Raw genomic sequence first — 20755 nt, forward strand, 5'->3', positions numbered from 1 at the left:
CAGTGACACTGCAAATGCAACCCAACGCTTGACCTTATGGATAATGCTTTTCCATTTGGCTTTAAGCTTTATAAATATGTCTCTCTTCCTCCCACTCTTAAACATAAAGGTTTCAATTAGAGCTAAAAGGTTTCTACAGCCATATAAGAAAACTTATAACAGAGCCACAACAAGCAGAAATATAAACAGGCTAGGTATTAAATTGTGAAGGCGAAATCCAACTGAACCTTTTTTTTAAATTTTATTTTAAAAACGTTTCAGTCTTAAGGTGCTGTCACATTTACTGTCGCTCAGTGAAAGTTTGTGGGCAAAATTTTCAATAGGAAGCTTGAACTTTTATCCCACAAATAATTTTTTTCCCCTCAGATTTTTTTCCACCCACAATTGTACGCTATAAAGTCCGAAATGCGAGTTATAAACTCACAATTAAAATAATTTCGCAATTGCGCGAAGAAAATTCTGAATTGTGGGAAACTTATAAGGTAGTCGCAAATGCGATAAAAAATGTATAACTCGCAATTCTGACTTTATAACTCGCAATTGCGTGTTTATATCTCGCAATTCTGAAAAAACTTTTTGCAATTTTTAATTTGGTGGCGGAAACAAGCTTCCATTAGATTGTGTTTCGCATGTTGGGCAAAAAAAGTTTCCCAAACAGATTTCGCTCTTGTTCAAGTTGGTCACACAAACTCGCCACATTTATGAACAGAAATTTGCTTGATTTGAAAGTGACGTTATGCCCGCGAAATTGACCACACCTTAATTCTTTATAAAACCACATTTTATTGATTTTAATAAACTAGAAACCAATCTCCTGATCATAAAAAATGATAATGTAACATCAAGAACATTTTAGATCTGTATAGACAGCCTATAATCAAACTAAATAACCATCGTAAAAACTATAGATATATTTAACATTTTTTACAAAATTCATTAGTTTTAAAACTTATGCAACCTGAAATATTATTTTAATGAAGACAAGAACGCATTTACCAATCATGTTAAGGTACCAATTTATTAAACATTTTGATCAAACATGGTCACAAAAACCAAACTTATGAAACTGACATGGAATGTTCACATACAACAATGGACGACACAAACAAATATTTATACATTTATCGACTATTATTAATCTGCATACAGTACTGGTTAGTATGTGAATTGACATTCTTAATTGTTCTCGTTTTTTTCCATTTTTCCAACAGCAAAAGGGCAGATCACAATATCAACAGGTGCAATACAGTATCTGCAAGGGCAAACATTTGTCCTTTTACTTTTCATTCGAACACTATGTAAACTGTTACAGTTGCTGTCTGTTATTTGGTATATCAACACACTGTTTGCTCATACAGAATAAGGCAGTTGTTTTGACTTGCTTAGATAAAACTTTAAGAATCACTATCACTATTTGCATACATTAAATAAATACATCTTATCACAGGCTGAGCAAACCAAAAATAAAATAAATATATCTAGCATGCTCTAATGTCTTAAAACCCCTTCTCATCTTCATCTGCCACCATCAAAGAACACTGCTTGGTAAGGGCTGAGGTGAGGGGGGAGGGGGGTGTTAAGGTTTTTTGGGTGTTTATGCAGGTTGCTTGGCACTCGTATACCTTCACATAATCTGCCGATGCATGCCATAACCAGTCATGCCAGCCTGAGATGCCCCACGGTTACTGCCCATCTGTAAGCCAATCAGATTCTGACCCTGCCGCATCTGCTCCTCAGAAAACTCTCGACGGTTGCCTTGAGATTTCCTGTCAGACGAGATCAAAAAGAGTTCACATGACACTGAGACACAACAAAGTCCATTTACAAGCCCAACCAGACAGGACTTAACACACCATTATGAATTAGTCTGGCAGAAATCTTCCTCACCTGTGAAACCAGTCCCGGTTACCTCGGTAATGTCCATCGTCTTTTGTGACAGCCACGCTACCCAGCGACATTAGAGTTCTCTGGACGGCTGCCATGTCTTTTCCTTTAACCAAGGGAACCAACAAGCACTGAAGTTTGGCTACACACCAAGAACGCAACTTGCATACTACAGTACATCACCCCAGAAAGCATTCAAAGGCCTGGTTGGTTAAAAGCAATCCCTTCGAAACAATTTAAAACTCCTATATTAATTTGCTACAGCCGCATGCTTTTACAAGCTAATTCCGAAGATCAAGACGTGCTGCTCCAGAACTTATAAAAACAAATTTCACTGTACCTTCCCACAAGTCTACTGTCTGAAAAATGTCTGTGGTGATTACTCCATAGGCTTCAGCTGCCTGAAGGAACTGGGAGATCTTTTCCATCTGCTTAAAGGCCATCTGTGTCTCTGGGATCTTCGTAATAGGCTCCTTACCACGCGGATACAAACTGTTAATGAGTCTACAGAGGATCTGCAGACATAAATAAAGGGAAAATTCAGGTAAATACAAGAACAGAATCATGTTGGTGTGATATTGTCAAAGTGAAGTTTACTTACAGTGCCATCCATTAGCCAGTTCTGAAAGTTTTGTCTCCCTGGCTGTGGTTTTTCAACATTTCCTCCGCACTGAGCAACAATCCAGTCCACCAGTCGAGATTCCAGCTCTGTGTCATATTTCTGCTCGATCTTCTCCTGCACCTCACGGCTCAGTCCATAACTGGGTCCTCGGTTCGCCATTGGTCACTTAAGTTTAATAATTCAAGCTATTTCCCCAGAAGCCTATATATATAAAGACACTAGCTGAACCTGTGCTACAAAGAGAGAGAGAGATTTCTGTATAGGCTACTTGTTGGGTACTTAAAGTGCCTGCAAGTCTTTGCAAATCTTAATTGTCAGAATCAGTCTTTAAGATCTGCAGAATATGAATTGTCCTGTATTGTGTTTATATTTTATTGTATATTAAGATCACGAACTGACAAGGGGTAATATTGACCGGGGTGTGGTCCATGCTTGTTTCCATGTGACTTCAAGAAAATGAAAATCTATAGGATATGTTTCAATCTAAACCTATCTCGAACTTTATAAAAGATGATGAATGCAATCATCCTATTATTTATTAGAATTAGATAGAGCGTGCAGATGCAAAAAGAAACTGCCTGCGCAGGTTTAGCCCAAATTAGTTTTAAACTATTACATTAATCCTACCGATAATTCTGGCTGCGATGTCCACAAACAAATTATTTTGTCAAGGATAACGTATTACTTACTGAAGGGAGATGTGCGTGTCGTCCTCTGTCGCAGCGAGGTCAAATCCTTCCTGTGGTCACTGCTGGAGATGCTGGACTGAAACATCCATGTAGCGGGGACGGGGCGTGGCTACGAGCGCACTGGCCGGAGTGCGGAACCCTACTACGGTGGAGGCTTGGCCTTGGCTTATTGTGAATATTAATTAGCTTGTAGCTTATGTTGATGGAAACGCTGATGGAAAGTTACCAAGTAGCGGCGGCCTGACTCAATTGACATTCATGAGCTTGTCTGGAATAGCAAGACTGTTCAAACAAATGCATGGAACAAAATCGCCCTACATAAGCAATGGTGAATTCACTTATTTTAAAAACAAGATTTTATATTTAGCTACCTCTTTACAACGTTATGCATTTTCATAAGGCGAGAATTAAAAGTTCAACCAAAAGTAAAAATTCTGTCATTAATTACTCACCCCCTCCCCTCATCTCGTACCAACCCCATCTTCGGAACACAAGCGAAGATCTTTTTGAGGAAATCTGAGAGCTTTCTTTACCTCCATGACATCTACACAATTAAAGTTCACTTTAAAAAAAACAAAAAAACTTTTGCTGATAATTTACTCACCCCCATGTCATCCAAGATGTCCATGTCTTTCTTTTTTCAGTCGAAAGGTTTTTGATGAAAACATTCCAGGATTTTCTCCATATAATGGAATTCAATGGGAACCAAACGGTTCAAGGTCCAAATGAGAGTTTCAGTGCAGCTTCAAAGGGCTTTAAACGACACCAGACGATGAATAAGGGTCTTATCTAGCGAAACGATCAGTCATTTAAAAAATAAATAAAAAAGCTTAAGTTTTATAACCACAAATGCTCACCTTGCTCTGTTCTGTGATGAGCGTTTGTGACTCTCCTGTTCAAACTCGTTCATCAAAATGAACAAACCTTTTTTTGAGTCATGACTCGAAGGGTCCTAGATAAGACCCTCGTCTGGTGTCGTTTGAAGCTGCACTGAAACTCATTTTATTTGGACCTTGAACTGTTTGGTTCCCATTGAAGTGTATTATATGGAGAAAATCCTGGATTGTTTTCATCAAAACCTTAATTTCTTTTCAACTGAAGAAAGAAAGAAGTGGACATCGGAAGACATGGGGGTGAGTAAATTATCAGCAAAAGTTTTTTTTAAAAGTGAACTACTCCTTTAAGCTTCAAAAAGAGAATCGTAAAACTAATCCACATAAATTGAGCGGTTTAGTCAAAAAAAAAGTTCAAACATGTTCGCTTGACGTGTGAGAACCAATGATGTTCATTCTCGTTTGAGCTTCTACACGAACCAATGAGGTTTATTCTCACGTATCAAGCGTTCAGTTGAGGTTCGAGCTTCAGTTTATTTTTGCAGATCAATGTTTATACCAATAAAACTAAAGCCTAAATTAAATTTGTTCATCCTATAAAGCGATTGAGTCGAGGGGATAAAAAAAAGAAGAAAAAGCCCCCGGACCATTAAACACAGCAACACTAATCCTGGATGTTAATAAACAACCAAGCAGTTCATAGAGCAGTGGCCCAATATGTCCTCCAAACAAACAAGGAGTGCAGGGGTGAGGAAGAACTGAAAGGTCAGATTGATATAATGTGCTCAGTATACTGTGCCTGATGGGATGTTCAGGTGGGCTAATGTAATAAAACACACACCATTTAACTCCTTACATTTAGGCTTCAGCACAAGCTCTATCCAGTGTTTGTGGCATAATGTTGATTACAACAAAAGTGAATTTCCAAAAAACAATCTGGGTTACGGTGACGTATAATAGAAATTAATGGGGCCAATTCATAAACTTTAAAATACTCACCTTTTCAATATTATAGTCACAAGATGCAAACAATGATTTAAGCGTGGGAGAGAGAGAGAAAATGATCACTTAAAGTTGTATGCAATGACAACGCAAAGCCATAAACACCAAAATGACAATAAAATTAAGTAAACAGCTCAAATACACAAGATCTAACTTTAACAGAAGTGAACGATGAGACATTTTATTTAGTTAAAAAAATTAAAATAACAGATCCATTGTTTTAATCAATGGATCAGATGAATTTACTTTTAAAATTCTGTGCTGTCGACTGAGCTTAACTTGCACTGAAACTGGAATATTCCTCAGAGGAATACAGTATATCATTATGTATTGGTATACAGAGGTTTTATTTGCATAAAACGGTTTGAAAAAATGGTTAAAAAAAAGGCACAGGAGATCTAGACAAATCTTGTGCTAGATAAACAGCAGCTTTGCCTTAAAGGCTTAATGGCACAGCATTGCACTGGTTAAACATGTAAAAGAAAGATTTTGCCCTCCCACAGTTCACTCTTTTCCCATCATTCTTGTCTTGCGAGATAAAACAGGAAGTGAGTGTTTGGCAAAAACAAGTGGGAGAGGGTCCGAAGGCTAGTTGCATGGTAACCTGTTCCAAAACGGTGGCTCACACCATGGTGGTAAGTTTGTCAATGAGGTCATCGATGGTGTAGACAATGAGCTTGATGTCATCTTTTTCAGCCATACGGTGCAGGCCGTGGCGCCGTAGAATGATGTCCACGTCAGGGCTCAGCACACGCTCAGCCACTTGCATGGAGATGTGCCAGGGCACGTCCTCGTCTTTCAGGCCGTGAATGAGACGAACCGGGCAGGTGATAGGGATGGGGCTCTGTAGGATGCAGTGGTTCTCCGCATCATGCAGGAAATCCATACTCACAGTGTACATGCCCTCCTCGTTACTTTTCGTGGGGATCGTCCATGAACCCTTGTCCTCACACTCTTTTCTCACCTGAATAACATACGTAGACTCTCTGACTAATTTCCAATATCACCACCCCAACATTTGAGACATTTAACGTGATGTAATGTGAACATGCAACCGCTACTTTAGTTGCATCTCACCTCTATAGGAAGTGTCTTAAAGGCTGTAACAAAATGATCTGCTGCTGTGGAAATGCCCACCAATGCCTTTGTCTTCTCTGGGCGAGCAATAGCAGCCAAAAGCATCAGCCAGCCACCCATACTGGAGCCAACAAGAATCTAGGAGACAACATGCATACTAACAGTCAAAACCAGTGTTCAATGGCATTAGTGACCTCTAGTGACACTCTTTAAAATTAATTAAGAATAAAGCCAAAACACTGAGCATGATTATTCCAAAATGGAAAATAACATATGTATTTTGGTTTATATAAATTAGTTTAAAATGCAACAACTGGCAATTCTTCAATTGGTCCTAAATTATAACGTCTAACAGGGCAGTTGTTGTGGGCTAATGGTTCAGACTGGTAACCTGAAGGTTGTAAATACTGGTAGGAAACGACTGAGGTACCCTTGCAGAGTACGTTTACTACTCACAACTCCTAATAAACTTGGATGGGTTAAATGCAGAGGACAAATTTCAAGTATTGGTTACCATAGTTCACGTCAATGTTTAGATAGCATCTGGAAAGTCATTGATGCCTTACCTGAGGACCTTCAGCAAGTTCGTCTAACATGAACAGGACATCTTTTTTCCAAGTTCCAATGGTGCCTTCTGAAAATACCCCTTCAGAAGCTCCATGACCAGAGTAATCAAACCTGTAAATCCACGTAAGAGTTTTGTGTGAACTTTCACCTAGTGGAATTCAACAGTTTTTCAATTGACAAGGGGTTTTGTCTGATCCAAATTATGGTAAGCAACATGTAAAGAGGGGACATCAAAAGAAAATGCTTCATTTGCAGTCAGATTAACCTCATGTTTCATCATAATATCATGGTGTAAACATCAAACTGCTCTGTAGTGAGATATGCAGGACTATGATGTCGCATTTATCTGCCTCCAGTCATGAGTGCAATGACCATGTCAAACTTGAATCAACAACCTTTGCATAGAAGAACCAAGTCCATGTCCAACATTTTTTTTCTTTTTCGATAAAAAACAACAACACTCAGATGTACGTAACAATACAAAAGAAAAGATCTGTCACTACTTGTTTCAACGGGACTTTAATACTTCTATTGTTTTATCACAAAATATATTATCAGCAAAACAATTTGATGTAAATATACAATTCATAATGTCAGCTTTAAGTCTCAGACCTTTGCACATATATGTGATTGTGAATATCAGACACACACCTCAGGTAGGCATGACCTAGAGATCTGCAGAACTCCTCCATGGCCTCTGCCTTCTGTCCGCTCATGTTGGATCCATATCCAGGCAGGAACACGACACCAGGACTCTTGCCCTTCACTCTACGATAGGCCAGCTTAGGTTGGTCTGGCCGTGATATGTACTGTACTGTAGATTTATGTCTAACTCCTGCAAAACACACATAGCAGTATGTGGCTTTAAAAGGATACTCCACTTTTTTTGGAAATAGGCTCATTTTACACCTCGCTCAGAGTTTCAAATCCATTCAGCCGATTTTCTGATATTTAGAAGAATATCAGTAACCAGACAGTTTCTGGTCCCATTGACTTCCATAGTTTATATTTTTTTCCTACTATGGAAGTCAATGAGACCAGAAACTGTCTGGTTACTGACATTTTTCCAAATATCAGAAAATCGTCTGAATGGATTCGAAAACGGTAAATCTCACTGTTTAACTCTGGGGGAGTTGTAAAATGAGCATATTTCCAAAAAAAGAAGAAAAAAAAGTGGAGTAACAGTTATCCCTTCAAAGTTTATTTCTGCATTTTGTGACCAGTCAAAAGTTTGGGGTCAGTGATGTCTATTAGTTTGTATTTATCAAAATATTCTGGATTGTTTTTTTTTTTAAAATATCACAATTTAAAACTGTTTTCTATTTTTTTCCCCACGCAATTCATTCATGTAATGCCAAGCTGAATTTCCAGCAACATTGCTCCAGTCTTCAGTGTTACATGATCCTTCAGAAATCATATTCTGATTTGCTTCTCAAAAAAACAGTTCTTCTTATTATAAATGTTGAAAAAAGTTATTCTGCTTAATATTTTTTCGGGAAAACGTGATTGATTTTTAAATGATTGATAAGGAAGTTGAAATAGAAATCTTCTGCAACATTATCACGTCAACAACATGTATTAACTCAATTCCTAACAAACCTGATTTGAATACATTGAATCCCATAAACATTTAAGACTTTAAGTTGAAGCACACTTTTACAGTTTTGAAGGTTAAATATCACTATAATTCAATCTTTGAGCAGTGAGTCCCACTCCCCCAAGGCGTCCTGATACCACACCCCCTTCATTCGTCCAGTTTTCAACAAGCATAGTTTGCTTGTTTGTAACCTAAATTTAGTTTGTTAGTTTAGTAACGTTAGTACGAACCTTCCAAAACCCTCGGTCTGACAGCGTCGACAGCTCCATTACCCGAGTTTAGCAAAAGTCCTCTCCAACAATGCTTCAGAACCAGCGCTGCCATGCTGTCTCACCACCCACCACCGCTGAGATAATAACGCGAGAATATCGGGGTTGCCATGTTTTAAAACGCACATGAAATCCCCCATTGCAAACCTTTACGTTGTTGCCAAATACACCGTGGAATTAAAATTTCCCCTCACTTTTTATGCACAAAAACCTATGTTGCACCTGTAGTACTCAAATAATTTCCAAAGAAACTTAAAAAAAGATAATATTAGTTTGAGCGGTTGCAAAATCTATCAGGCCAGAATTTCACCTCTGACTGAAAGAATAAAATGTTCATGCAGTTTTTGACCAAATTAATTTACAAGATTGCCGGGTTTTCTGAATTAGGATTATAGAGATTTTTATTAATTACTGTGCCCTTTTTAAGCTTGAATCAAAATAACCTCACTCTTGCAACGATTTCTCTTTTCTGACGACATGTTTAGTGATGTGACGGCAGGAGGACAAGCTAACATGAGATCACAGTAATAGCAAGCCACAATGATCCAATCAATTCTCAATGGACAAAATCAAGTCCCATCTTACATTTTTCTTGTTCGAGAGAGGCAATTTAATTGGCTATAAGTCACAACAGGGAAGAAAAGAAAGACTATCACAACACTAGGATTTTCCAGGAAGCATCGGAAATTACCATTTTAAAACAAGATGTTCAAAATGTTAAGATCTGATGGAAAAGGAAGGGAAAGTAATGCATTTTTAAAATTATGTAACCACACACTTTTCAAGGCCAGGTACCCTATCAATGTCTGAATAAGTATGAAAAAATAGCAGATGAAAATGTTCCCAGGGGCAGGTTTTAGGTAAATTTTTGGGTTTAAGATGTCACTAACCCAGGACGAATGTTGTGTAGTCCCTACCAGCCGTTTGTTGTAGTCCTTAAAAAAAAACGATTTCTGTAAAAGTAAATATCTTTCTTTGCTTTGAACTTTGAGCGTTGTAACTTTGTAGATATTGTTTATGCTCAAAAATCAATATTACACACTAACTAAATTTAGAAATGTGAAATCATAATCAACTACCCCTTTAAAACAACGTAACGTCATTGAAAGAGCTTAAGAAAAATTACAAACATAAACGTTAAATTAGCGATTGCTGAATTTATTACATACTTGTGTAACAGCTGTAATTAGACATTTACAAAATTAAAGCAGAATTTACATATACACACACACTCATTTAACTGTAGTAATGAATGTTGGAGAAGCTTTATGGTGCATTTCATCTTCTCCAGACATCCCAGAATACTCAACTTTGGGTCCTCATTGTCTCATCAAAGTGCCTCTTTCCATCCAGGTAAAGCATAGACTCTGCAAATGACAACAATATCAAGTTATGAATAATTCTATTCAAATGGAGTGTAACGATATGCATATATAATATAAATTATATTTATATCTAACCTCCATAGCTCTGTGGTACAACAGATGGGACCTCCTTCTCAACATGAAAGGTGAAGTGGAACACATTGGTGGTGCTGTGCTGCCGGGTCAATGGGTCAAGCACCTCTGTGTGAACCCTGACCTGGACGTGCATCCCTTCTGTGTAGCAAACCTGATTAAAATATCACAGTGCTGTTAGTGTGAATGATATTTAAATAAGCAGCATCAGCAAAAGTTACTAACCTGAGAAGACAACATGAGCAAGGATCCGATTTCTACTGGCTTCTGAAATAAGATGTCATCGACAGCCACCACTGTTGGTCTGCATCCACTGAAAGACACAAATACAGCCATGTGCAGAAATCAATAACATTTCCACAGCAAATATTCCACACATAGCTGTTTTTCTTCTTACGCAAATGCACAGGCATTGGCCCGACCGAGCTCATAAGCCTTTCTCATCAGAAAACCACCAAATATCCGGTTGAAGATATTTCTTTCCTGTACAAAGAACAAATTAAATTCACATATATGGTTACAATATTTAAAAGTGCCCCTATTATGAATTTCTGGGGAAATGACCTTGTAGTGTAGTGTAGTATGTAATATAGCTGTTTGCGAACTTCCAGTATGAACTTATGTAAGTTTGCAACAAATTTGCATTATGGCAGCCTATGTTCTTCACTAGCTGCCCACGAACAATGTGTACTTTAATGAGCCCTGTAGTTGTAGCTGAAGTCTGGAAGGGCATTGGTACATGTCGAGAAGGAACTGTTGTGATAAAACTGGAGGCATCGTTACTATTCGTGCACAAAATAAACGAATCACTCTCTGAGACAACTCGGTAGTCCCGAGTCATATTAAAATGAACAATTTGAGAAAAGAGGTGATGCTGTAATGTATATTATGAGAAAAGTAATATACATTGCAGTATATTATTGTAAGGTGTCTTTTTGGCCTTGGATGCATCATGTAAACCTAGTGTAGGAGACCTCCAAAATAAGATTATGAACCTTTAATATAGCATTAGAGGGGTACTTTAAAAGTTATTTAATTTTTTTTTTTATAATACTGATTTTCTCACCTGTGGATGGCAAATTTCAAGCCCTTTCAGTTTGGCATCTTCCATCCACACTGAATTTGGTGGTAGAATACGACTATGGAAACTCACACGTCTACAGGAAAGGCATTTATTTTATTAATTTATACCCATAGTGAAAATAAAGGCACAGCGATTTATATGTCTATTGATAATAAATCTCACCTCGAGTCTAGAGTGTTGAGGAACAGGTTGTGAACGAGAGTCCTCTCCTCAGCTGTAGGGGCCACTTTAAGAAGAGAGGCTGTGCTCAGCTCCACACGCCTCTTCTTGTTAACTGAGAATGTGAATTTGGTAATTAATTCAGAAGCCAAAATAAATAAACTAAGGCACCCTTTGCATAATTATTAACTTAATAGTTTGAATTTATCTCTAATAAATTACAAGCCGCACACCTTTTTTTTTTAAATAAATGTAATCCATCTGGGTTGAAAAGACGAATAATAGACAAAATAAAATGTACTCACTTTCACCCTGTAGAAAAATTGCCTCTTCATCCGGGCCCTCTGGTTTGAGTGGGTTTACAAAAGCTGCCCTTAGGAAAGAATATACGTATCAACTCACTGACACCGCATATCAATTTCTGACTTATCGACTGTATCATTGAGCTGTGATACCTTTTGTTTTCAGGATCTCGAGCCACCATTACAAACGTGGCATCTAATACATCTGTGTAAGCCCCATCCTGACACTGAGAGTTCATTTTATTTTAATTATTTTAATATGTGCAACATATAACACGTATATTTAAAAAAAATAAATAATATATACCTGAGACATGTGCATTTTAGCTTCTATTGAGGTCTTTCCAACCCATGTCACATGACCTGTGAACTTGATGTCACAGTCTGGGTAGATGATGTTTTGTCTCATGTCTGATACATATTAACAATAGCACATGAATAAATAATTAATCATGCATTCAATTTTACATTCAATCAACTTGAATGGCAACATAATAACTAGCTGTATACTGTATCTATTTCTGCATGAATGAGATGCAGTACCGATCTTGTCCACTAGGGCGGTGACAATAGACAGTGGAGATCTTTGTTGCTCCTCATTCCATGTGTGAGAGTAACAGATGAGCACTAAGGAGACAAGAATGAGACAGCATAACACCCTACGTGTTCATGTACATAATCACAGCATACATCTGTAGTACCTCCTAAACAGTCCAAGTCCTCCAAAATCCGTCCAAACCTGTGAAGAAAAAAGCATTTTGGCTTAAAACAGTGATCAGAAAGATATACAGTACATTCACTCTTTTTTTTGCATATACAAGCAACCAGCAACTAATAAGCATGCTGCGTGTGCATGGTAATGGTCTTTTAGTACCTGACACTGTTGTGAGAGTTGAGATATTTCTCTCTCAAGGCAGGCTGGGTACCCAGAGGAAGATGAGCCTCGATTGCACTGTCCTTCATTGTCTTTGCAGGCAGTTCATCCTGACTCCGAGCAAGATACTGGCTTAGAGATGCACGCTCAGTTAATACTTGCTGATGGTCTCTGTATGTTATGGAGAAAATGCATTTTTTGTCCAGTTGCATTTCTAATTGATTTGCTTATTCCAGAATAATGTGTGATTATTGCAATTATGATGCATCAGTAACATACTGCCAGTTGGTAGATGCCCCGACTATCTCTCTCAGCCGGTTGCGAACTGTGAAAAAAAAAAACCCCCAGCAAAATGTATTTTTATAGTAAGAGTCATTGGTTAGCCTTTTAGTTTTGGTATTAGAAACACAGATGGTTTATCTTCACACTATGTTGATTCATTTAAAGCCAATTATTATGACAATTGCATTATGTTAAAACAGGAAACACAGAAAGGTAACACAGAAGGGTAAAGCATAAAAAAAATGAAATCATAAGATGTACTAAATGGTAAATAAAATGCATTTATATAGCACTTTCACAGACCCAATGGCCACCAAAGCGCTTAACATATTGCCTCACATTCACCCATTCAGTGTTTCATTCATACACCATTCATACCATGCAAGGTGCCATCCAGCTCGTCGGGAGCAGCAAGGGTTAGGTGTCTCGCTCACGGACACCTCGACACTTGGTCAGGTGGAACCAGGGATTGAACCACCAACCTTTTGGTTTGCATACAACCTACATGAACTACTGAGCCACTGCCACCTTAAGTATATACTAAGTATGGACTACATGCTTGTATACCTTAAAATAGCAGGAGGGCAGCTGCATGCAGAGAATTAGTAAAAATAACTTTCAAAAGCTCAATATACATTCAGAATAAATTATATATGAAGGGAAATTAAAATTTCTTCCGTTTTACCATTGCTTACAAGAGAAAAAACAACATCATTGCTGCTGGGAAAACAACAAGCATTTGATGAATGTTGTGATGTTTAGTGATATTAGTCTGTGCTGTCTGAAAGAAACCAATATGACATAAAAATGTAATAAATGATTCAAATGATCAAATTAACACCCTCAAAGCTTCACTGAACAATGTCTAACTTTAGCTATTTATTTAGGAATCCTGTTAATTGCGTAAAATAATCAAAAAAGATTAAACCTGCATACTTTAAAAGTCTGCAATATAACATATTTTCAAAAGGTAATGCCGGTAATACAAATTAGGAATGACAAGTGTGATGGTCACTGTGATTTTGCAAAGTTAGACAATTCCTGTCCAAAAACTTTGTACCCTTTCTACCCATATATTATCCCTAAAATCAAAGGGAAATGATAGAATGATGTAAAAATGTTAATTGAATTGTTGTAATGCTAAACTTGACATAAACTGTGAACTTCTCCCTCAAATCTGATGGTTGCTTGGAAAGTTGATCCAGGAACATTGCACTTGGTGAAATGACGTTCACCGCATAGCCTAGTGTATTCCTGTTGTTACCTTCAGCCATATCAAGTGCATTTCCTTGTCGGGATATTTGACCCATGGAAAACTTCCTGAACGTGAAGGACACCGCAGACTTCAAGACCCTATACAATGCGAGTGAGCTGCCATGAGAGGCACGAAAAAGCCTGCAAAGGGTGAAGACATGCATCAACGTAAAAAGAAACAAGTAGTCTTACAGATACAATAGGCATACGAGTCAGAAGATACAGATGTAACTTACCGTGGACAAGACATGTTTTTGTTCTTCCCTCGCTACTTTTGAGAATAGCAGGAACGTTAGTTTTTCTTTCAAATCAACAACAAATCTCATCTGAACTTGATCTTGATTTTCTTTCACTTCTCGATCCTCCGCTCACAGTAGCCTACTTTTATTAATACTCAGTTTTAACAAACAAAAACACACAATGGTCCAGTTTATAACGTATTTGCACCCATTATTAAGAACGTTTTCAAAGCGAGTAATGAGCGTTATTTAGGGTAAAAAAAAAACCATCTCAACAACATGACTAAATATAATTCTGTCGTCATGACGTAGTGGCTCTGGCTATTTCTCACTCTTTCAATATTACGAGTTGGCCACTCGGTGGCAGCAATTGTTAGCTTTATCGTTCACTAACATTTTCCTCAGTAAAAATGTTTTAAACAAATGAAGGAATATCTTCAGTGCCACTCATACACAAACAATCACACACACATAGTATTTGTTTTGGTTAATAATATGGTTAAAAATGGGCAGAAATTCTGCTGAATGTTTTACTGCTTCTGGTTTGAATTAAATGCTCAAGTTCTTTATATTTGTCCCCTCATTATAACTTTAGGATCTGTGCCAACTAACCTCTGTAACACCTGTAACCCCTGTACACAACGCGACTTTAATGATGAACAAAACATTTCTAGCAATAATTTATGAACATTAAATGTATCTGTTGATTAACTGAGATCTTAAACTTTTAATTGTTACTGGTTAGACTATTTGAACATATATAGCATGACTGAAAAATATAACAGAGAGAGAAAAATGTGCCAACCAACCCCACTTGCCCCAACAACTCACTTCAGTAATCCACCTAATATTGGACACGTTTACTTGTGGAATAAGTCAATATAAGAATACATGTGATATATGAAGCAATATAGATGTAGATAAAGATATTTAAGGTTCTGTGTAGTTACGACATGTTATCAGAAAGTTAACTAGTTTCCTAGTTAAAAAATTGGACATGAATGCCCACTCAAGTCAAAATTGCAAAATGGCATGTGAAGGCAGCAGCATTATACATGTGAATAAAATATTAAAAGCATTTAAAAAAAAAAAAAATATATATATATATATATATATATATATATATACACACATATCAACATATTAAAAACATTGAAATGGCATGCATTCATTTATCAGTTTTTGATCATTCTGGCACAGGTAGTGTGTACATGAAAGGCATCATGTTAATTTCCATATTAAATCTGTAGTTTTAACTGTACTGTCCATTGCAGGGCCAAACTACCATTTTTCACAAACTTCCATGGTTGTTTATAACATTTACAATAATAATAATAATGACAAAAGTTAATATTACCCATATTGTCAGCATTCTGAAACATAATGCAGATATAACTGCAAGACCTGATTCTTTCCCATTCTGTCACTGAGCTCTCTAAGACAGATGTCTAAGGTAAAGTTTTTGGACTTATCTGATCTCCAGTTTAGGATCTCCTCATTTCCTTTTGAAGAGAGCAAGAAAGGAAGACTGGATTTATACTCCGAGTTTGTGCATAAATCTCGGTTGTTCATGAATTGCCCTGGCAGGATTTAGATCAGCAACTCTACAAAATCAATCAAATCAAAATCACTTGGTTGAATAGTCTTTAAAGTCCTCTTTCCTTATAAATGTAATTCTAGTGCAAATAAAACATGGTCTGTTGTAAGTCTCAATAACTATATAGGTTGCAACAGTACAACCATTGATATATGGCCGCATAAAAAAACACCCTTAAACAGCTAAACACACCATTTCCTAAAATGTCCTCTCCCGATGTTAACTTGAAATTGCTAAAAAATATTTTACATTCATGTAAAATACGGCGAGTAATAAAATATATAAATATAAAATGGCAAACTAAAATAAAAAAGCTGAATCCACACATACAAATGGTCATGTAACCACAGCTGAGACTGTCACTGTAGCTTTGCCAGGAATCTCATCCTATCAGCACATCTTGGAATGCTCAAATTTGGGTCCTCATCGTCTCATCAAAGTGCCTCTTTCCATCCAGGTAAAGCATAGACTCTGCAAATGACAACAATATCAAGTTATGAATAATTCTATTCAAATAGAATGTAACGATATGCATATATAATAAATAATATTTATATCTAACCTCCATAGCTCTGTGGTACAACAGATGGGACCTCCTTCTCAACATGAAAGGTGAAGTGAAACACATTGGTGGTGCTGTGCTGCCGGGTCAATGGGTCAAGCACCTCTGTGTGAACCCTGACCTGGACGTGCATCCCTTCTGTGTAGCAAACCTGACAGCAGAGTATTTTCAACAATCTTAGTCTGAAAAATTGTCCATAAACTAGTGCATTTGCTAATGATATTACAGAACTTAGAGACCTGTGAGGAAAGCAATAGCAAGGAGCCAATTTCTACTGGCTTCCGAAATAAGATGTCATCGACAGCCACCAGCGTTGGTCTGCATCCACTGAAAGACACAAATACAGCCATGTGAAGAAATGAAAAACTTCTTTACAGTCAATATTCAGTAAATAACAAAGGTGAACCCTCTTACGCAAATGCACAAGCATTGGCCCAACCGAGTTCATAAGCCTTTCTCATCAAAAATCCACCAAATATCCGATTAAAGATATTTCTTTCCTGTATAAATGCAGATAATAAAGAAAATTCAGGCACATAAAAAAGCATTACATCAATGTACTCTTTTCATTAGTCAAGGATTGCAAGAAATTTTCCCTCACTTGTGGGTGGCAGATCTCAAGCCCTTTCATTTTGGCATCTTCCATCCACACTGAGTTAGGCGGTAAAATCCGACTTCGAAAGCTAACAGTTCTATATGGAGAAGGTAACTATTCTTAAATAAAATGGCTATACAAATTAAGGCACAGATATTTATACCGGTGTATTGATAATAAATCTCACCTCGAGTCTAGAGTGTTGAGGAACAGGTTGTGAACGAGAGTCCTCTCCTCAGCTGTAGGGGCCACTTTAAGAAGAGAGGCTGTGCTCAGCTCCACACGCCTCTTCTTGTTAACTGATCAATATAAAGACCACCAGTCTTACTCTCTATGTTTCAAGTTGAAGTGGCAATTGTGATTGCAAACACACAAAAGTGCTACTCACTTTCACCCTGTTGAAAAATGGCCTCTTCTTCTGGTCCTTCTGGTATCAATGGGTTTATAAAAGCTGCCCTGGATAAACAGTACATAACCATGCTTTAATTTGCACACATAAATCATAAACGTATTGATCGTACAAACAGGTTTAACGCTACCTTTTGTTTTCAGGATCGCGAGCCACCATGACAAATGTGGCATCTAATACGTCTGTGTAAGTCCCATTGTGATACTGAGAAAACAGTTCATTTTATTTTAATGATCTTAATATGTGCAAAATATAACATGTATCTTTGATAAAAAAAGACTTTATACCTGAGACATGTGCATTTTAGCTTCTATTGAGGTTTTGCCAACCCATGTCACGTGACCTGTGAACTTGATGTCACAGTCTGGGTAGATGATGTTTTTTCTCATGTCTGTGAAACAATAAAAAAGTGAATTAAAATAATTATTATAACATAAAATAAAACTATTTATAAGACTTCTATACAAGATGCAGTACCGATCTTGTCCACTAGGGCGGTGACAATAGACAGTGGAGATCTTTCCAGCTCCTTATTCCATGTGTGAGAGTAACAGATTAGCACTAAGGAGACAAGAATGAGACAGTGTGTGATTAGACAAAGCAAGTTATGATCTGCCCATACACTGCTTTGCTCATTTACAGCTTAACCACTGTTGGGCCAAACTGTTCTCGTTTCTTAATCGTTCCATTCCGTGCAGTACAGATACAGTTTTATTTTCCACTGTGAGTGAGGCTGATAAAAGAGCTCTTTGGAATGTAATACGAGTGCATTAGTTGTTTACAGACAGTGTGAGAGAAACTGGTAGCAAGGCAACCAATCCTGAGTGTTGATGTCACACAAGAACTGTTCGTAATCATGCCGTGCCAAACCAAGCTCAAGTGGGAATAATAACGGAAAGTTTTTTTAGTACTAACAGGGGATAGCGGTTAATGGTTCTATGAAGAACCTGTAACATCCATAGAATCTTTCCATTGCAGAAAAGGTTCTTTATAGTGTAAAAAGGTTATTTTGAATATTAAAATGTTCTTCACACCGAGACAAAATGGTTCTTTTAAGAACTTTTCACTGAAAGGTTCTTTGGGGAACCAAAAATGGTCCTTCAATGGCATCACCGTGAAAACCCCCTTTTGAAACCTTTTTTAAATATATTACCTGCTAAACTGTCCAAGTCCTCCAAAATTCTTCCAAATCTGTTGAGAAAAAGGTATTTAAGGTAAGGTACTTGTCATGAAAGCAAAACTGACCCAATTTACGTTGTTAGTACTTATAGTCTTGTGGTGAACAATTAATCAGACAAAGTTAATACACAGAAAAAAAAAATATTTGTCAAGGCAATTTTTTATTAAAATCTGAAAATTTGCTTCTACTTTGGGATGGAAATCCTATATGGAAATGGAAATATATCGTGGAACCGCTCCCCTCCAACCACCAACTGTCTGCTTTGAGCAACGCTAAAATAAAACCCTGTCCTCTATTCAATGTTTTGTTTCACTTGCAAATACGTCACAACACTGCAGGACAGTTGGTAACAACTTCCAGTTCATGGCGACTTTAAGCAAAGGAAAATGTACTGATTACAATGCATATTCAAAAATTGTTGGTTATTATCTGAATGCCATTATTTGTATAACCTGCCTTTAGGTACCTGACACTGTTGTGATAGTTTAGATATTTCTCTCTCAAGGCAGGCTGGGTACCCAGAGGAAGATGAGCCTCGATTGCACTGTCCTTCATTGTCTTTGCAGGCAGTTCATCCTGACTCTGAGCAAGATACTGGCTTAATGATGCACGCTCAGTTAATGCTTGCTTATGGTCTCTGTACAATGCAATGGAGAAAATAAAACATGTTATGTAAAGTGGTCACAATCACCAAGGACTATCATTCTGCAAAAGGAATAACATAACATACTTCCAGTTGGTTGATGCTCCAACTATCTCCCTCAGCCTGTTGCGAACTGTAAAAATAAGGAGGAACAAAATAGAGTTTGAAAGATGCACTGAGACATCACATACTGTACCCTATTATGTACTAAGTTTAGTGTTGGATTGGAAAGTGTAGCAGAGTCTGTATCATCCATTAACAATATGGAGAAAGTAAAAAGTAGTGAGCAGAAATAATGTATTAGAGAGGAATCGAGACTAGTCTGTACGAACAGGCTGCTCACAGGGTGAAGGCATTTGAAAGGAAAAGACACTAGATGTCAAAGTACAAAGAACTACATGCAATGCACATGTACCATGAGATAACAGCAGGACAGTTTATTAAGCCACATGCAGAAAGAGTGTCTGAGCATTTCAAAGAGAGTAAATGTTCTTCCATTTTACCATTGCTCACAAGTAAAAATGTGTTTCCTGTGGGGACATAAAAGTGGGTCAGGAACACCAATGGGAAATAACTATTATAATATTTCAAAATAATAATTTTATATAATACTAAATATATATAGAGAGAGCGAGACATAAATAAATGTAGTCCCACTTTAGCTGCATTTATCCCAAATAAAGAAAGTAAGCACTAAAACGTTGTTTCAGCCTGATAACTAGCACACTCACTGACAATATTTCAGTGATTGTGACTGACTAAGTTTAAAGTGGTGATTGGATTGGGAGTTTAAACACTCTTTTTGTATATATTTACCCTCAGCCATATCAGGTGCCTTCCCCTGCCTTGACATTTGACCCATGGAAAACCCTCGGCACATTAAGGACGATGCGGACTTCAGGACCCTTTGAGCAAAGAAATGGGAGAGAGAGCTGCCATTACAACAAGAAATTACTTACAGCAAAGTCACAAAAACATGAAATATAATGAAAATACAAAGCGTAGCAGAGCCTGTATAACCCAAAAACAATATGGAGACAGGTTCCCATTGAAAGACTACGCTAGTCTGGAATTCAATATTTGACTGCAGTACACACCATAGACGTGTGTATATGTCTATGAGTACACACAACAAATGAGTGAAGTAAGATGGTAAAACTCACCGCGGTGAAAGCATCTTCCTTGTTCTTGACTAACCAATTTATAACAACACGGACTTCGTATGATATACAACAGCTCACTTCTTGCTTCTTACAGCGATGTCTGCAAGCTTTCTTGCATAGACAGTGAAAGCTTTCTTGACAATGATTCTCACTTCCTGGTCTGGGACGTATGTGTGGTTAACTACCGTACTTACCGTATTAAAAGCGCATAATAAAGACTTCTTCACTGACGGTCCAAATGTCAATGTTTTTTTTTTTTTTTTTTTTTCTTCTACTATCATTTAATTAAAAAAATGAATATAATACATTTTCCAGGGATCGTTGTAACATGCACATGTTTTGGATACAATAAACAAGATTGCAACGGAAACATAATAATAATTAAATAATAATAATAAGCTAATAATAAACATAA

General features: G+C 37.2%; 4 protein-coding genes across 7 annotated transcripts; all 4 read right to left on the reverse strand.

The window, feature by feature from the left end:
• Positions 1-999: 999 nt before the first annotated feature.
• Positions 1000-3352, reverse strand: tagln3b (transgelin 3b). 3 transcript variants are annotated; one of them, XM_089125661.1, is made up of 5 exons: positions 3196-3352; positions 2486-2739; positions 2225-2399; positions 1888-1990; positions 1000-1766 (listed from the first exon to the last, which is right to left on the reverse strand). In XM_089125661.1, exons 2-5 carry the CDS (start codon positions 2663-2665, stop codon positions 1625-1627), a joined length of 600 nt encoding a protein of 199 aa, XP_088981787.1. In that variant the 5' UTR covers positions 2666-2739; positions 3196-3352; the 3' UTR covers positions 1000-1624. The 3 variants fall into 3 exon arrangements, with proteins under 3 accessions (XP_088981787.1, XP_039522969.2, XP_088981788.1); XM_039667035.2 differs by having other exon boundaries at positions 2486-2707; positions 3196-3331; XM_089125662.1 differs by having other exon boundaries at positions 2486-2734; positions 3196-3326.
• Positions 3353-5195: 1843 nt separating this feature from the next.
• Positions 5196-8661, reverse strand: abhd10b (abhydrolase domain containing 10, depalmitoylase b). Its single transcript, XM_039667036.2, has 5 exons — positions 8502-8661; positions 7326-7509; positions 6674-6785; positions 6108-6245; positions 5196-5994 (listed from the first exon to the last, which is right to left on the reverse strand). The coding sequence occupies exons 1-5, from the start codon at positions 8593-8595 to the stop codon at positions 5653-5655; spliced, it is 870 nt and encodes a 289-aa protein (XP_039522970.2). The 5' UTR covers positions 8596-8661; the 3' UTR covers positions 5196-5652.
• Positions 8662-9682: 1021 nt separating this feature from the next.
• acot9.2 (acyl-CoA thioesterase 9, tandem duplicate 2) lies at positions 9683-14885 on the reverse strand. Its single transcript, XM_089125843.1, has 15 exons — positions 14189-14885; positions 13963-14093; positions 12696-12741; positions 12417-12587; positions 12244-12281; positions 12086-12169; positions 11850-11953; positions 11696-11769; positions 11546-11613; positions 11244-11355; positions 11064-11154; positions 10395-10480; positions 10223-10310; positions 10001-10151; positions 9683-9907 (listed from the first exon to the last, which is right to left on the reverse strand). Exons 1-15 carry the CDS (start codon positions 14200-14202, stop codon positions 9846-9848), a joined length of 1320 nt encoding a protein of 439 aa, XP_088981969.1. The 5' UTR covers positions 14203-14885; the 3' UTR covers positions 9683-9845.
• A 153-nt stretch (positions 14886-15038) lies between these two features.
• On the reverse strand, positions 15039-20560 carry LOC120476090 (acyl-coenzyme A thioesterase 9, mitochondrial). Of its 2 annotated transcripts, XM_039667039.2 has the most exons (16): positions 20341-20552; positions 19994-20082; positions 19681-19707; positions 19265-19310; positions 19001-19171; positions 18508-18545; positions 17832-17915; positions 17642-17745; positions 17485-17558; positions 17334-17401; positions 17133-17244; positions 16952-17042; positions 16765-16850; positions 16590-16677; positions 16351-16501; positions 15039-16259 (listed from the first exon to the last, which is right to left on the reverse strand). In XM_039667039.2, exons 1-16 carry the CDS (start codon positions 20352-20354, stop codon positions 16198-16200), a joined length of 1305 nt encoding a protein of 434 aa, XP_039522973.1. In that variant the 5' UTR covers positions 20355-20552; the 3' UTR covers positions 15039-16197. The 2 variants fall into 2 exon arrangements, with proteins under 2 accessions (XP_039522973.1, XP_039522974.1); XM_039667040.2 differs by lacking the exon at positions 19681-19707 and having other exon boundaries at positions 20341-20560.
• Positions 20561-20755: the final 195 nt, after the last annotated feature.

Source organism: Pimephales promelas, chromosome 22, assembly GCF_988280905.1.
Source record: "Pimephales promelas chromosome 22, fPimPro1.hap1.1, whole genome shotgun sequence".
Taxonomy (NCBI): domain Eukaryota; kingdom Metazoa; phylum Chordata; class Actinopteri; order Cypriniformes; family Leuciscidae; genus Pimephales; species Pimephales promelas.

Excerpts from the sequence above, each read along its gene's own strand:
- abhd10b (XM_039667036.2), bottom strand. The coding sequence starts at position 8,595 with ATGGCAGCGCTGGTTCTGAAGCATTGTTGGAGAGGACTTTTGCTAAAC. Across the intron at positions 6,786-7,325 it reads CTAGGTCATGCCTACCTGAG|GTTTGATTACTCTGGTCATG; the intron begins GTGTGTGTCTGA and ends GTGGATTTACAG. Across the intron at positions 6,246-6,673 it reads AACTTGCTGAAGGTCCTCAG|ATTCTTGTTGGCTCCAGTAT; the intron begins GTAAGGCATCAA and ends GTTGTCTCCTAG.
- LOC120476090 (XM_039667039.2), bottom strand. Across the intron at positions 17,559-17,641 it reads CTAAAATGCACATGTCTCAG|TATCACAATGGGACTTACAC; the intron begins GTATAAAGTCTT and ends CTGTTTTCTCAG. Across the intron at positions 16,260-16,350 it reads TGTACCACAGAGCTATGGAG|AGTCTATGCTTTACCTGGAT; the intron begins GTTAGATATAAA and ends TGTCATTTGCAG.
- tagln3b (XM_089125661.1), bottom strand. The coding sequence starts at position 2,665 with ATGGCGAACCGAGGACCCAGTTATGGACTGAGCCGTGAGGTGCAGGAG. Across the intron at positions 1,991-2,224 it reads GACAGTAGACTTGTGGGAAG|GAAAAGACATGGCAGCCGTC; the intron begins GTACAGTGAAAT and ends CCTTGGTTAAAG. Across the intron at positions 1,767-1,887 it reads AACCGGGACTGGTTTCACAG|GAAATCTCAAGGCAACCGTC; the intron begins GTGAGGAAGATT and ends CTCGTCTGACAG.
- acot9.2 (XM_089125843.1), bottom strand. Across the intron at positions 12,282-12,416 it reads AACTCTCACAACAGTGTCAG|GTTTGGACGGATTTTGGAGG; the intron begins GTACTAAAAGAC and ends TTTTCTTCACAG. Across the intron at positions 11,356-11,545 it reads AATTTTTCTACAGGGTGAAA|TTAACAAGAAGAGGCGTGTG; the intron begins GTGAGTACATTT and ends TCACATTCTCAG.